The sequence below is a fragment of the Megascapheus bottae genome, chromosome 12, assembly GCF_031878675.1.
Source record: "Megascapheus bottae isolate mThoBot1 chromosome 12, mThoBot2.hap1, whole genome shotgun sequence".
NCBI lineage: Eukaryota > Metazoa > Chordata > Mammalia > Rodentia > Geomyidae > Megascapheus > Megascapheus bottae.
Genome location: NC_143520.1, coordinates 44,966,114 through 44,983,028, shown reverse-complemented (window position 1 = coordinate 44,983,028; position 16,915 = coordinate 44,966,114). Strand labels below are relative to the sequence as shown.

General features: G+C 35.4%; 1 protein-coding gene across 2 annotated transcripts in view; it reads right to left on the bottom strand.

Moving 5' to 3' along the window:
• Dpp10 (dipeptidyl peptidase like 10) overlaps positions 1 to 16,915 on the bottom strand; it is a 636,241-nt gene that overhangs the window by 483,571 nt on the left and 135,755 nt on the right. For both annotated transcript variants that reach the window (XM_090342925.1, XM_090342926.1), the window contains exon 2: positions 12,974 to 13,088. In XM_090342925.1, coding sequence (XP_090199051.1) covers positions 12,974 to 13,088 — 115 coding nt within the window. The remainder of the gene's footprint in view (positions 1 to 12,973; positions 13,089 to 16,915) is intronic.

Genomic DNA, 16,915 nt, shown 5'->3' with positions numbered 1-16,915 from the left:
ATGGTTTTACGTATCTAGGGTTTGAGCCAGGAGAGTTTTGGACGTGTACTAATTACTACAGATGAGAGAAACCATTAAGCCTATGTTCCTTTGGGTCTGGCTTACTTCACTTAATATGATTTTTTTCCAAGTCTTTCTATTTCCTTACAAATTGTGTGATGTGGTTCTTTCTGATGGTGGCATAGAATTCCATTGTCTATAAATAATCCATTCATCAACTAAGGGGCATGTGGGTTGGTTCCATATCTTTGCTATGGTAAATAGTGCTGCAATGAACATTGTTGTGCTAGTGGATTTAGTGTGTCCTTGTTTCTGGATAATTGGGTAAATGCCCAGTAGTGAAATTGATGGATCATTGGGGAGCTCTATGTTTAGTCTTTTTTTTTTTTATGTTTCTTCTTTTGAGGAACTGCCATACTGCTTTCCATAGTGGTTGAACGAGTTTACACTCCCACCAGCATTGTAGTAGCAATCCCTCCTGTTCCATTTGCATCCTTTTTGTTCCTGCAAATGTTAATTATTCCATCCAACATCTTTTTTAAATTTTTTTGCCAGTCCTGGTCTTGAGCTCAGGGCCTGAGCACTGTCCTACCACTTAAGCTTCAGCATCACTTCTGGCTTTTTTTCTATGCATGCAGTACCGAGGAATTGAACCCAGGTCTTCTTGAATTGCAAAGCACTCTAACACTAGGCCAAACTCCCAGCCCCAAGCATTCCAACATCTTTTTACCTATGACATCCTTCCTTTATTTCTTAACTTCTATATTTACATTTCTTACTCTTTTATTTTCTGTTCTCACCATTCCTATTAATATGAGAGTTATAGGTAATGTAATTCATTACTACTTTTTGTTCTATTTGTGTCTGATTTACTACTATTTGTTGCTGATACTCATGTTTGTTTTCCTCTCCCTATGTGATGCTAGGGAATCAGTAATAGAATATGTTGCATAGAAGTTTTCTGTTGGCTTGCATTTTTGGTCTAACTGAAAGTCTGTATATGATGCTCCACACGTAACCCAACATCACTTCATCAAAGTCCATAATTCCCCATGAACTCACTCCAAAGATGCAGACATGGGTAAGATACATCAGATAAAAGACACAAATGAATTAGTTTAAAACTATGTATAATAACATAGTACATAAAAACCAGACGGGAGAGAAAAGTGCAGGAATTAAGGAAAACAACAATAAAAAATGATAAAAAAAAAAGGCCAACAGAAATTTTGGGAATGAAAACCTTGATAAGCCAAATGTAATATTTAGTAGAAAGCCTCCCTTCACCTTGAGGTAAAGGCAAAGAGAGATGTTCAAAGTTTTAAAATAAGGATGATACAGAAAGAATGATATTATTCCATTTGTAAGGAAACAGAAAGACTCGGAAAAAATCATATTAAGTGAAGTGAGCCAGACCCAAAGAAACATAGGCTCCATGGTTTCGCTCATTTGTAACAATTAGTATATGTTTAGGCTTCTTTTAACAGAGGATCCTAATAGCTCAAAAACTGTGTATATATGTCCACTTAGGGTGAGGCTAAGCAAAATGAACTCCAGGATCTTTGTGATTTTTGTTCTTAATGAAGTATGTGAAGCTATTTTCTTTTTCTTCTTTTCTCCTTAAGTTCTATCTCATGTTGTTACTACTTCTCACTTTGGTACCTGGTATTTTGTGCAAGTTAGTAGAAAACAAAATGAATGAGAGGGGGTGGGGGAGGGAAGGAAACTGGGAGTAAAACATGGGAAGGGATAACAGTGTTCAAGAAGTAATATACTCACTGGATGTTGAATGTATTTCTGTACATTACCCCACAATAAAAATATTTTACTTTAAAAATATAAGAATGATAGATTAAATATCCAGACAATAATAAAAAGAATAGCCCAGACCTCTGTGACATGAAGAAAAGAGCAAACATTATGCATTTTTGTTGGAGACATCAAAGTATAAAAAACTTACTCTGTGAAATAACAGTGTTAAATTACTCTACTACTAGGAGGGATATTAACAGCCAGGTCCAAGAGTTACTAAGAAACCCTGACATTACCATAAAAATGCCCTACACAATGTTACAGTTAAAGAGCTAAGAGTACAGAACAAGGAAAGAATACTAAAAGTTAGAAGAGAGAAATATCATCTCACTCATAAAGGCCAATATATTCAAAGAGAGTAGATTTTTAGTAACAACTATGAAAGCCAGGAAAGTGTGGAGAGGTATATTTCAAGCATTGCCACAAACTATCTGTTTATATTACAATATCCAGAAGAGCTATTCTTTTGAACACAAGTATGAAAAAAGATTTGCCAAGATAGGCACAAACTACAGGAATTAAGTACATTAAACAAGCACCGTGGACAATATCTAAGGAATCCTACAACAAGTAAAAGAGGACGATTATTAAATAGAGTCATGAGAATATATCATAACCAGTAAAATTTATGAAATCTAGAAACATTAGAACAACAAAATTACTTAATTAATAATTAATTAATCTCTACCTTTCAATTATATGCATTAGGTAATCTTAGTTCTCCAAGTAAAGACTTAAGTAGTGGTACATACCTTTTCAGTAATCACGAAGAGGAGACCAAAGAATGATGAGTTTCATCCCAGCCTAAGCTACATAAACTTTCTAAGCCAGATTGAGCTACACAGTGACACCTCATCTCAGAACACACAAACTACAATACAGGCTATCTAACAGGATTAAAAACTAAAAAGATGGACCAGGAGTGCAGCCTCGTGGTAGAGTGCCTGCTTACCGTGCACAAAAGCCTGTGTTTGATTCCTTGATATCCATACACAGAAAAGTGGTGCTGTGGCTCAAGGGGTAAATCGTTAGCCTTGTAAAAGCCCAAAGACATTATTGCCCAGGCCCTGAGTTCAAGGCCCAGGACTGACCAAAAAAAAAAAAAAAAAAGGTAAAAAGATCCAATGTAAAAATAGAACAAGGACAATTGTTGGAATTATTTTGGAAAAGGGAGGAAGTTAGAGGATAATGTTAGAAACCATCAACATAGGATAATGTTAGAAGTTCATCAACATAGATAACCTGTGTGAATGGAAATGGCACAATGAACTCATTTCTTTTACACCAATATATGCTAATATTTTAAAATGAAAAACCAAATAAGAACCAGATGTTTGCTATCTGCAAGATATACAATTCATCAGCAAAAACACATTGCACAATGAGAGTGAAAGGATGAGAAATATTATTTGCAGCATAAAATGATAAGGAAGACAGAAGGAATACTTATACTTGTATATGACAATGGAGATTTCAGGCCAGAAGGCAAAGTGTATACTGCAGTATGCACTACAATAAAGACACTGATCCATTAAGGTGAAATAATGATTGAAAGTATATGGGTATTTCTTGATATTCATATATCTCATACCATCAACCCATATTCACTGGACACAATGATAGAGCTCAATGCAATAGTAGTGAAAGACTTCACTCAACAATGGAGAGATCATCAAAATATATCTTAAAAATATACCACAAAAGCAACTGTAACTAACAGACATGAACAAGATAGTCCATCCAGAAGCCACATCATACATACTATTTTTCAATAGATTATGGGACTTTGTCCAATTAGATCATATCTTGGGACAAAAAGGAACTATAAGCAGCCATGTATGGTGGCTCATACCTGTATCCTAGCTACTCAGGAGCTACTGAGGATTACTGTTCAAAGCCAACCCAGGCACTATCTACTGCAGTTTAACAGATCTTAATGAACTCAAAGTAGAAACCAGTGTTAAGATAAACTACAGAAAAAAGAAAAATATGAAAGTAAATCATATGCTTTTTAATGAGTGAGTTATTGAAGAATTTGTGATGGGAAATTTAGATGGTTTTAAAACAAATGTTGGAGACAAAAATATAAGAAGGGGTATCAGTATTCGAGATGTAATATAGCCACTACTTGACGAATGTAATCATAACCCCTCTATACATCACCCACAAGAATAAAATACAACAAAAATAAATGTTCATGGAAACACCATGTATCTGAAATACAGAAAAAAATATTCCTAAAGAAGATATATTTGTTTAATTGAAATAAGGAAAGGGAGGGCTAAAACAAGGTGATTGGGAGAGGGTGGGACCTGCATCAGCTCAAGGAGCAACTTGGAGTTGCTAATGGTGGTTACTAAGGCCAGCCTATGTCTGTCAGTAGGAGGAAGCTGCTCCCTCGCTGGACCCAGAGTGCCCAGTTCAAGAAGATGCCCATTATTGGGAATTCCAGAATGCCTTAGCTAAGGTAACACAAGTGCTACCACCCTGAGAAAGAAGTAAGTCGAGTTTCCACTATGCCTAGTTGGGGCAGAAGAGGCTTAGGATCACAGCCAGAACAAAGGATTGAGCAACAAAGGCGGATGTCCACTTCTAGAAGGAACACAGTGTCCTGGCACAGCTCTTTGCGTCCGCCCCACCTCAGCGCATGCTCTATCTGGACTCCACTCACTTGGGCCTGCTACTCCTGCAGGGCTAATGGAGCTTACAAACCTCCAGGTGGATCCCTTTGCAGACAGAGGTGGGCGTAAGTAGTTCATACACTGCCGTTTAGTTGCCATGGTCTTGTCCCTGGCTTGTCAGTTTTGTTACACCCCTACCATCCCCCCCCCCCTACACACACCTCAGTTGAGCAGCATTGTGCTCAGGGATGGAGCACAATTGCCAAGCAATTTAAAAACAGTTTCCCAGGAAACGCTTGCTCCCATTTCCTTGGTGAAAATCGAGAACAAAGAAGGATATTACTTATTTTCCTTATCTATCTATCTATCTATCTATCTATCTATCTATCTATCTATCTATCCATCTACCTATCTATTTATGATACTCCTGGGATTTGAATTCAAGGCCTGGACACTGTCCCTGAGCTTTTTAGTGCTCAAGGCTATGGTTCTACCATGTGAGCCATAGGACCATTTCCAGTTTTTTTTTTTTTTTTTCTGAGTAGCTTATTCGAAATAAGGGTCTCATGGATTTCTCTGCACTAGCTGGCTTTAAACGTCAGATTTCAGCATCCTGAGTAGCTAAGATTGCAGGCATGAACTAACAGTGCCAGGCTAAATTTGACATTTTTAATTGAAAGAGACATAAAAATATGAGATAATATTTTTCACGTTATATTATATGTATTTAAATTTCAATTAGCATATATTAGTTACCTGGGAGGAAAATTTCTATAGTATTTTCATTGCTATATGCAATGTATTCCATTCATCTCACCTCTTCCTAAAGCAATTTCAATAGGTTTCATTATTCCATTTTTATACCAACTATTCACCTTCCTTGTTACCCCAAACACGTCCCACTAATATCCACTCCCAAGAATATTTATAAAGTAACATATACATGATTTCACACAATGAAGAAAAATTGCCTTTAATTTTTTTTTTTTTGCCAGTCCTGGGCTTGAGCTCAGGGCCTGTGTACTCTCCTTGGACTTTCTCAAGGCTAGAGCTCTACCACTTGAGCCTCAGCACCATTTCTGACTTTTTTTTTTCTATGTATTTGGTACCGAGGAATTGAACCCGGTCTTCGTGCATGCTAGGCAAGCACTCTACCACTAGGCCAAACTACCGGCCCCATACCTTTAAATTTTATCATTGATATTTGGGGTTCCAGAAAATATACCTATAAAATAAAAACTCATACAGAGCCAGGTGCCAGTGGCTCATTCCTGTAATCCTATCTACTCAGGAAGCTTAAATCTGAGGATCATTGTTCTAAGTCAGTTCAGGCAGGAAAGTCCATGAGACACTTATTTCTAATCACCAAATGAACATGTGCATGACTCAAAGTAGCCGAGCACTAGCCTTGAGTGAAAAAGCTAAGGGACAGCACCCAGGCCCTGGGTTCATGACTGAACCTGCAGCCACCCCCCCCAAGAAAAAAACTCATTAAATTCATGTATGTTTTAGATTTCCTCATTCTATCACTTCTCTATTTATTTGCTTTAAGGAATGTGAAGAATTACTTCTCTCATTAAAAAAATATCAAGAGCAGAGTAAGATAGAATTTATCTCTCCATTTACTGTTGCAGTGTCCTGCCCTTTCATGAAATAATATATCTTTTTGAAGGTTTTGAAATGTTTAGAAATATATGAAATTAAAGCTTAATGTTATTTTCTGTCTCCCTTGTCTATCAGTCTTGACCTCTAGGATACAGGTAACATATATGCTAGAACCAAAGAGGCCTCTGGTGTCACTTACTCCTCATCGTGTGACACCAACCAATTAACTTTAATGTGTGAGACTAATGGAGAATTGTAAAATATGAGTACATAATAGGATCTAATTTAATTTTCAACAAGATACAAAATACAAAATAGAACAAGTCACTTAGCCACACATTTATCTTATAAGCAGTAACAAGTCAGTGTTACTTATTAAATCATCTCTTTTGGTACAGAAAAAGTAAACACATTGTAACAAACAAATGTGTTTAGTAGGATGTTGTAAGAAAATGTAAGGAAGTCAACTTTGACTTAAAAATAGAAAGGCAGCTTTAGGGAAATGGGGAGAACAATAAGTATTTTTACTCTATTGGTACCAAAGGAAATTATTTCTCATGGCATATCAAATACAAATCTACTTTAAAAAGCAATTCTAATTCATTTATCTGGAGAGAAATTGGGACGATCTGTCATTGTTTTCTCTTTGGCAGGCTGATAACGCCTGGGTAATGCTACATTCAAATGAGTTCATCTGTGCTGTTCTTGGAAAAACAAGCAGAGACACACTAGATTACGCCTGTCAATACAACATAATCTCTTCTTTTAATTCAACCAAGTAAAATAAACAATTTGCATGTTGGTTGACACTGTTGTTTACAAGTAATTAATGAAAATCTCAAAATCTGTAAAACATTTATTTCTACTCATAAAAACCTAACTGGGGAGTTTAATGCTTGCTTTGACATTTGAAGACACAGGTCAGATGCTTTAATGACACCTTTTAAATTAGAGCTGCCAGGAATTTGTTTGCAACATAATATAACATGGCATTTAAACTAACTATAACCAGGAGTCATTATTTTTGTAGGGCACAGTAGTAACAATATTTAACAGGTTATAAAATTTGGTATAATAATAACAGATCAGCTGTCAAAAGTCCAATACATTTCTTAATTTTATCAAACACTTTCTGAAAAGTGATTTCCCTTTTCTCCCTCTTTATAACATTAAGAGCAGATGGATTGTTTTCATGCATGCCTCAAAGGACCAAACATTTTGTTTGTTTGTTCCTAAAATGATGTCCCAGACAATGAAAAGAGAGAATTCTTCACCTCAAAGGCATTTCAGTATGTACTTATCCTGGCTGGGGCAGTCAGCCCAATAGCAAGGTCAATAATCTTTCTATCTAGTGTGTATTTTTCACAAGCTAGTTTCCAAAGTCATGCAAAATCTGCTGACCATCATGATATTATCTAGAAATCATTCTACTTGTTGAACCTGTTATCTTATGAAAAGTTAAATGAAATGATTGTGCAGTTTTCAGACACTACAACATGCATTTCTCCAGAGAAAGCCCTGCTCTATAAATGTTCACTTCTAGTAGTGGTTACTACTTGCTACTTTTTTTGGCCAGTCCTGGGCTTGAGTTCAGAGCCTGAAGACAGTCCTTGAACTTTCTCAAGGCTAGAGCTCTACCACTTGAGCCTGAGCACCACTTCTGGCATTTTTCTACTTATGTGGTACCAAGGAACGGAACCTGGTCTTCATGCCCACTACTTGCTACTTTTTAGCTCCATAGCAGGACTCACATTAATTAAATGTAGCTTCATGGATCTACTTCTTATCTGATAATAGAGACTTACCTAAGCATAATATGATCAAGCCACTCTCAACATGCATAACTCACTTCCAAATGTGACATCTAAACCAAGTTTAAAATCCTCATCTTGGTGGTATTTATAGGAGTTAAAGCAAAGCCATCTAAGTAGAAGAGCTAGGTGTTCCCTATTAATGTCCCTGCTAACTGAGAGCAAATTGAACCCTTTCTGCTAAGGCACGAATATGCAGCTTCTTTTGTATTCTAATAGCCAATACAGACTAATCTTGGGTGCTCATGTAGACAGTACTTTATAAAAGAAGAAATAGCTGCCAAAGGAAACAAAAGCCAGGACTAACAATGAAGACAAAATGTCAATGTCGAGTCTTTATAATTTTCTCCTTGGTCAGCCATCAGTAAGATACCTCGATTCTTGTTGTATTAATAACAAACAAAGAGATAAACAGTGACAGGCCATGGTGGCTGGAGAATAGTGGTGTATAAACAAGCCACAGGGTGTGATACAATAAGCAGACCAATTGATGAACTTGATGAGTATCCTTAAACAAACACAATTCATGAGCACTTCTGCTCTGCAAACAGCTCAAAATTGTTCACTGCATTCCTTACACTGCATTCTCTAGACCATGGTTATTTCCCATTCTACATATTGCATGTAAAAATCAGACTTCAGAGTACATGTGACACACCAGGCAAGAATGTACTCTCAGGTATTTGTACAGCATAATTATTGATCTTACAATAACAATGTTCTAAAAATACAAGTGTATGCCCTTTTTTAAACTCAATGCAAGCTAAAAAAATAAAGACAGAGTTGATCAGTGCAATCTAAGTTAGTTTGCCCTTCACTAACTACAGAATAGACTATTAGTTTCTTCCAAAAACCAATTGCTCTTTTAAATAGTTAACTGACTCTTCAAAAATAATCAACACTTTGAAAGCAAAGAAGGTTCTTACAGTCTTGGAAATTAAGGCACCTGTGTCAAATTACTCAGATAATAAAATTTGCAATCAGAACCAAAATTACAATGAACATGTGTTTCATAGGCTTATATTTCTCAGCACTTACCTACACACTGTGAGGCTATTTTAAGTAAAATGGTTTCTAAATAATTATTCATACTGGATGATAATTTGTAAGCTTTTATCTTCCCTTCAAAGCAAATATATGCACACTTTTACACATATATAAGTGTGTGTATGTATACATATGCATTATATGATTTATCAAGGAAGAAAAGATTATATGAAAGTATACAATGAATTTAATTTTTCTTTGAGTTATTAAACGACCATTATTATGCTAATATTATTGTTGTGCTTCTTATTGTACCATAAGCACAAGAGATGTAAAATCTTCAAGAACATTTTACATTCTGACAAACAAAATACCCTTTCCTTAATAAAACAAGTGAATATACAATTTGGATCTGGCATGTCTCTCAAAGGCTCGGTTCCTTGTTTGGTCCCTTTAAGACTCAAGGACTATTGGGGGGATTTGGGGGCATAATTTTGAAGGCACTTTTGAGACCATAGGCTCTCCCTCTTTCTCTTGTGCATCCTAGCCATGGGCAATTAGGTGACAGTGCTGCTGTTTTCCCACAGGCTCACCATAGTATACTGTTCTGAGCCCAAAACCAAGGAGTCCATGTAACCATGAGCTGTAAACTCCTAAATTGGTAGCCAAAACAACCTTTCTTCTTTTTACAACTCCATTATCTCAGAATTAGTTAAAGTACCAGAAAACTAACAACATGCTTGATTTCAAAATGGATATGTGATCTGTGTAAAGTAAGCAGCTATAAAAGTTTTAGGAATGACTTATCTAACCCCTTTATTAGAAAAGTTATTCTAGAGTGAGTGAGTGCTTGCGCTAATGGTCTAGGAGCTTCCTGAATGATTTCAATGTCAGATGTTTTCTCTCCTGATAATGTATTTTTCCTGTTAATTGAGAGCCTCTATAAGCCTTCATGGTTTATCTTTTTTTTATAGCTGGACCTTGCTGGTCACACTGGGGAATATAGAGTAGAAGGAGGAACTACACTTCTTTTCAGTTGGTGTTTTTCCTTATAGGTACACAATGACAAAGCTGTGGAACCACAAATCTCAAGGTTAGAAAATAAAGTTTGGTCTACTTACTGTACTAGGTCAAACTACAGTCCTTCATGATCACACACACACACACACACACACACACACACACACACACACACTAAATTGAAAATGTGAAGATAGGATCTTGATACTCATTCATGACCTCAAAACCAAATGTTGAATGTACTCAGATTTTTCTTGTTCAAGGATGATACAAAAACAGATATACTTCAGGGTCTTTTGGTCTATAACTCAAGTGTTGAGCATCCATCTCTTGACTGGCCATCTGTTATTAAGATATATTTGATTTGAGAGCCATATAACTAGTCTAGCATCATGACTGGGCCACAACTCAAGCAAAGTCCTAATCTTTCCTTGTATAATCAGTTTAAATAATCTTCCAGGCCTCTGATAGCACAGAGTTTGTAAACAGATTGTGAAGAACATAGGTTCCTATAGCAATATACTCCTTTCATTTTAGCATAATGATTTCATTTTATCTTTCATCATACCATTACCAAAGATAATAGTGTAATCCAGAGACATTTGGATCTAAAATGTACTTGGCAAATTAAAAATCCACCATTTACATTTGTATAATTAATGTCTTAGGAAATTAAGTCTTTGGCTTGGTGGGATATGGGTTTTCCAGATTTGTGTGTATAATTGGGAAGGAGAAGGCTTTAAGTGAGAGATCTAAATAGCAGAAGTGGAAGCCAATAATCATATCACACAGGATGTGGTCGGATATCCACATTCATTTATAGGGTAAATGAATAAACACATAAGGAATCATATCACTACAGGGATACCTACAGGTCTTAAAATTTTCTTATTTCTATTTTGATCATAGCCTCAAATTGAGGTCAAGGAGACCTATATACTTAAGAAATGTACATATATTTGGAAAATGTCTTTCATAAAACAATGTTTGGCATGGTCTTAGGTGGTTAAGAAGTACTAAATAGTAACAGCAATAGGAAGAGCAATAGTGGTGAAGAATATGATGATTTTACTCTCATAAGACATAAATTTAGCACTGCATATTTTTATCAGTATAAAATACAATAGCTAAGTTACTTGGAAAGCAACACTAAATACCTTCACAAACCACAGAATGTTTTACTGCAAACCCTTTACAACATTACAAAACAAATATTACTATACTGTGATGTTATACTTATGGAAATGGGAAATTATGTGTATATTGACTTTAATTTCCATAGTACCTCACTCTGTAGGATATATTTTATGCAGAATTATTATTTTTTAATTTCCCATTGCGAGGCTTGAATTCAGAGATGTCACGCTTGTTCTGCATTGAGACATGCTTTTACTTTGGCTTTTGACAAGTCAGTTCTAGATGGAGTCTTACAAGTATTTTGTCCAAGCTGTGATCTTCTAGATCATGATCTCTTAAGTAGCAAAGCTTAGAAGCATGTACCACCCGTCTCTGGCTATCCCAAACTTTTAAGGATCTCAAACTATTATTAAATGAGTAAGAAGAAAATCTGAAAAAGGTTATTTCTGGAACAAGGATACTAGGATTAGGTTTAAAAAAAGGAGTTAAAAATATACACATTATGCTACCTGTGTTTTTCATCTGGTTAACAGCCAACAACACAGAGCAACAACACCAAGTCATTTACTTTTTATAATTATTCAGACATTCATGTGTTTAAGTGAAACATCATCTGAACATAAGCTCATTTTTCTGTAACAAAGCTTGTTGGCATGCTGCAGTTATTTATTAGCAGCATCCTCCTGTTCAATTATATCATTCCACAGATGGACAAATGAGTCAGGTAGGAGAAATTTCCTGAAAAGATGGCAGAATAAACCAATTTTTCCTGTAACTTCAGTTACATACTTGTCCTATCCACACCTTAAGTTCATCATCAGTCTCTTTCTAAGTTAAATAAAACCTACAAGCTGTATTTTTGGAAGTTTATATATTTGAAAGCAAATATTTTATCTATCAAATATTTTCAACAATGAACACAAATCATAAGTAAATAAGTGATAGCTGCCATTCGCATAATTAGTCACTATAATTATTGGAGTAATTGACAAAGAACTCCAATTAATAACATTTTGCACATGGAGAAATAAGTCTAACTGTTATATGGTGCTTAAGGAATAATACTGAGACAGAAACTAATGAATATAACAAATAGTAAGCACCAACCTCACACTTCAACTTTAAAAAGTCAGTTAATTTCAGAGTAGGAACATCCTATTCATTATATGAATGATGGCTTTCATAACACAAAAGAGGATATGGATATCCAGGCTTTCGGGAAGATTGCTGGGGGTATTGTAGCAGCCTTCCCTATTTATATATTCTGGAAAATACTTCTTGGAATTTAAACAGTGAATCTTTTTTTCTCTGTTTTCACTATTCAGGCTTACTAAGGATACTAACAGTCCTGACTATAGGAATCATTCCCCTGGGAGAACTAAGTCTAGAAATAATTTCTATATTAATGTTAAACTCTTTAAAGAACAAAGATCAAGGATTATTGCAAGGGAAATCTGGAAGAATTCTTTAGCCACAGGCAAAAGATTCAGAAGGTAAACTCTTCAGCAAAGAAAGAAAAGAAGAAAGAAGAAATGGAATCTACCTGAAGAGGTTGAGATCACTATCTTTTCATTTGATTATGATTTCTACTTGAGTTCTCTCCATTATTTTCTATTTACTAGGTTAACATGTACTTCAGGACAGGCTTCATTCCCTCATCTTCAACTCACAATGAAATTCACATGTCTCATGAGCATATAAAACTGACATACATAATAAATCTTTACATAGCAATGATAATCAAATATCCAATAGGCATGCTCAATTTATATACTTTACCCTTTCAGCTTCACCCCTAAATGTGTGCATAATATCTGAATTACAAAATTACTGTGCCATTTGCAAAATTTCTCATTATGCTTAAAAAATAGCACCAATGGTAATGTGACCTAAAATACCACACACTGCTACCCTCTTAAAGCATTTGAATGCGAAACTATCCACAATACCATGAGAAGAGAAAAATTAAAGAGAGATTACCTGGGGTTAAGAGGATGACTGACATAGTGATGAGCGAGCACACAACTAAAATCACCAGCAGGGCAATCGCAATTCCCTTCCAGTTTCTCTGTGGAGGGCTGTTACTTCCCAGTTCCTACCAAGACAGAAAAATAAGTTTCATAATTATACATGCTCCAAGAGAAAAATATTCATAAAGGAATGATATAGTGCATAGCACAATCACAGTTTGCAAGCTGATTAGAATCCATTTCCTCTTTAGTAATTCATCTAATTATCAAAAATGCATATATTGTAAATGGTTATCTTTCACTGAGTGGAGGGGGTGAGGGTGGGAAGGAATTTGATTGCTATACAAGATAACTTAACAGAGATTTAGACCTGCTGTCTAAATTGTAAATGGTGTTCAAATGTGTTGACTATCAACACCAGAAAACTAGATAGAATATTCTGCAGAGCAATTGTGGTAACAAAAATGTATGCATTTACATTTACACTTGCTGTAGTGTAAACTACTGTAAACATTTAAGTATGACTGTATTTGAAATATTATTTTTCTAACTAAAAGAAGGAAAAGAGTAGGATCTGAAAAACTATTCACAATGCCCTGTACCACAGAACAGTGAATATTTGTTGGCCCAGAAAATTCCTTTAAAAATGTTTCAGCATCATTCATAACCCCTCAATATATGCAGTAACTAAATGAGTATTTACACAGCAATGATTAATGACATTGTCTTGTGAGTTAGCATGCATATTAGTACAAATAAGGCTGGTAGAGAAGGATAAACATGAGTATCTCTCACAACTCACGCAATAAAGTCATTTCTTTGTTTTGTTTTTTTTCAGATAATCTGTATTCTGGTTTTTTGAATGGGAATGTAAAAGCCCAAATTCACTAAAGCAAAGCACCAACCACAGAGGTTGAAAATGAATATCAGCTTTTCTTTGAAATAAAGTTTTATATAATATGGAACCTATCATTTCTTTTTTAAGTCCACACTTCAATCTCATTTGGTCTATTCAAGCAAAGGCTTCTTTAATCAGCCACAGATAATTGATTTGGAGGACAAGAAAGCAAAACATGAAGGTATTCTGTTCATTATTGATACATAAATCATCTACAGCAAAGATAGAGAAGCTTTGAATTAAACAAATATGTAACAAAATTATTTTATAGCTCACAAATGGATTTCTGTGACTCATGGATTAACACATCAATGCCAATTTTCCTATCACAATTTTGGCACAGAACTTTGCTTCCAGCACAGTAAACTTAAAGAATTACACTCTAAACAAACAAAAGGAATCAAGTAGGGACAATGTTCTGCATTTTTTCTTTTCACCTTAAATCAACCACACAGTCATTCTGATTAAACAGATATGGCAGAGGTCATTCCAGTGGTTATTTGTTGTTGCTTTACAGGGTTTACAAATGCTTCTCCGTACCTCTCTTCAAATGATGCTTATTTTCCAATACCATTATTATTTTCTAGGTTGCTTAGATGGTTCATTTTTTTATTTTTTGATGACAGTCATGGGGCTTAAACTCAGGGGCTGGGCAGTGTACTTGGGTTTTCTCAAGGCTAGAGCTCTACCACTTGAGCCACAGCACCACTTCTGGCTTTTACTGAGTACATGATACTGAGGAACTGAATCCAGGGTTTTGTGCATGCTAGGCAAACACTCTACCAGTAGGCTGCACTCCTAGCCTCTCATTTAGCATTTTTCCACCAAACTCCAGGTTGTGGGTGTCTCAAATCATTAGTTTTAAAAGAAGAAGAAACTTGAAGACAAAACAATAGTTATTTTAGGACTACGGACCCTTGTCTGGAGCACAACATTCCTGCATGTTGCTAGGTGTGTGCTGTGCTGATCGGTGATTCTCACCAAGATGCCCTATTGCCAGGCTCTCCAGGAGCAAGGGGCAGTAGATGGGTCACTACTGTAAATCACAGATTCTGCTGGCTCTGAATGTTACAAAGCACCATTTTCAGAAAAAAGATAAAGAAAACAGCAGCAAGTCAGACAGATACCAACAGAGAACACTTTCATATTTATCAACACTAAGGTATTCTAGTCTCAAAAATGCAAGGCAAAGGGAAAAAAACAGATTTAGCAGGTCTAACTCCTTTCTTATACAAATGAAAGGATCAATAACCAACTCATATTGACTCCTGGAACATTGAAGAACCATATAATATCCTCACAGAGATACTGTCCATCAGAACACTAACTTTAATATTTTACTATATATCTGATATTGTACTAAGTACTTTGTATTCATAAATAAACTTATATAATATTCATAGTAATCAGGTGACCACTATTTTGATAGATTTGCAGATGAAAAGTATTGATTAAGCCAGAGTATTAACATACCCATTAACTGTTAATAAGTGAGAAAGTAGGGATTGCTGTCCAGACTGTTGGGCTTACCACACTGCAGCACTGTAACATGCCACTTTTTTTAATAGTTCATATATTCATTTGATTTTGCCAGTCATGGGCTTGAGCTCAGGGCCCGAGCACTGTCCTTGAACTTTCTCAAGGCTAGAACTCTACCACTTGAGCCTCAGCACCACTCTCGGCTTTTTTCTATATATGTGGTACCGAGGAATTGAACCCGACTAGGCAAGCACTCTACCACCAGGCCAAACTCCTGGCCCTCATATATTCATTTTTTTTATTTGAACATGTGAATGTCAAGTTTGGGATGAGGAATACCTGACTCTAATGCTTTTTATTTTATTTTTTATTGTCAAGGTAATGTATAGAGGGGTTACAGTTACATTTGCCAGATAGTAGGTGCATTACTTCACACACATTGATACTCCTTCGGATGTTTTTGTCTCCATTTCCCTTCTCCCACCCTCCAACCACCTTGTTTCCCCCTTCTCTTTCCTATTTCAAATAAACAAATAAACCTATATACAATATCCCAGGTAACAAAGTCAAATACAGTAACAATATGAGATTAACCAAAGGGCAACCAAAGAGAAGAGAACATAGTACATTAAGAACAACAATCACACAAGATAAACCTCTTGTTTCCATATTCTAGAGATCCTTTCATTTAGTCTCATCCTATATGATCTTATATACATAGGTTTTGAGCTATTGTAATCCTCTGCTAAGAGAGTCCAAGTTTCATACTAACTGTGTAACATGCCACTTTTAAAAGAACTTTCAGAATGTTTAAATTAACAAATAAACCAATAAATCATTTGTATGCCTGCAATATAGCAGTTAAATAACAGTTTTGAGAAAAACTCACAAGGTTATTTTGAAATCTGTGATACTTTCAAATTAACTCATAGTTTTGCAGTTACAGACAACTAGGGAACTATATCTTTTTAAAGTGGTAAATTTTTATTTGAGTTAGATATATGTGTGTATTCAGAAAGTGAAGTGTATAGGAAAGTGTTACTCTTGAAAATTCACTCATTAAATATGCAGGCATTTCCAAATTTCAGATTAATATTTAATGACCATATTATCTCTTAATCTAATTCTTCATTTCCTTGTCATACACTTTACATTCCATATTTTTAAATTTTTTTTTTTTGCTTTTGGTGGTACTTCGTTTTGAAATCAGGGTTCAAACTTACTGTCCTGGCACTCTAACACTTGATCTATGTCCCAACATTCTTTTTGCAGATATTTTAAAATGAAAGCTATAGAATTTTTCAGATAAGACTGGATAGAACTGTGATTTTTCCAGACCACAGCCTCCTAAATACTGAAGATAATGCACATATGTCCTCAGTACCATCAACAGATAATGTTCCTACAATAAATTTCACTAAGTCACTGTGATATTTAAAGTTTTTTTCATATCCATACCCTATGTAAAATTCAAGTACTAATGCATGAATACAAATAATTGCCCATGTATCTTATCTATGTCAGCATGATCTCCTTTGGGGAACAAACTTGTGCTCTGGTAACCATTTCCTAACT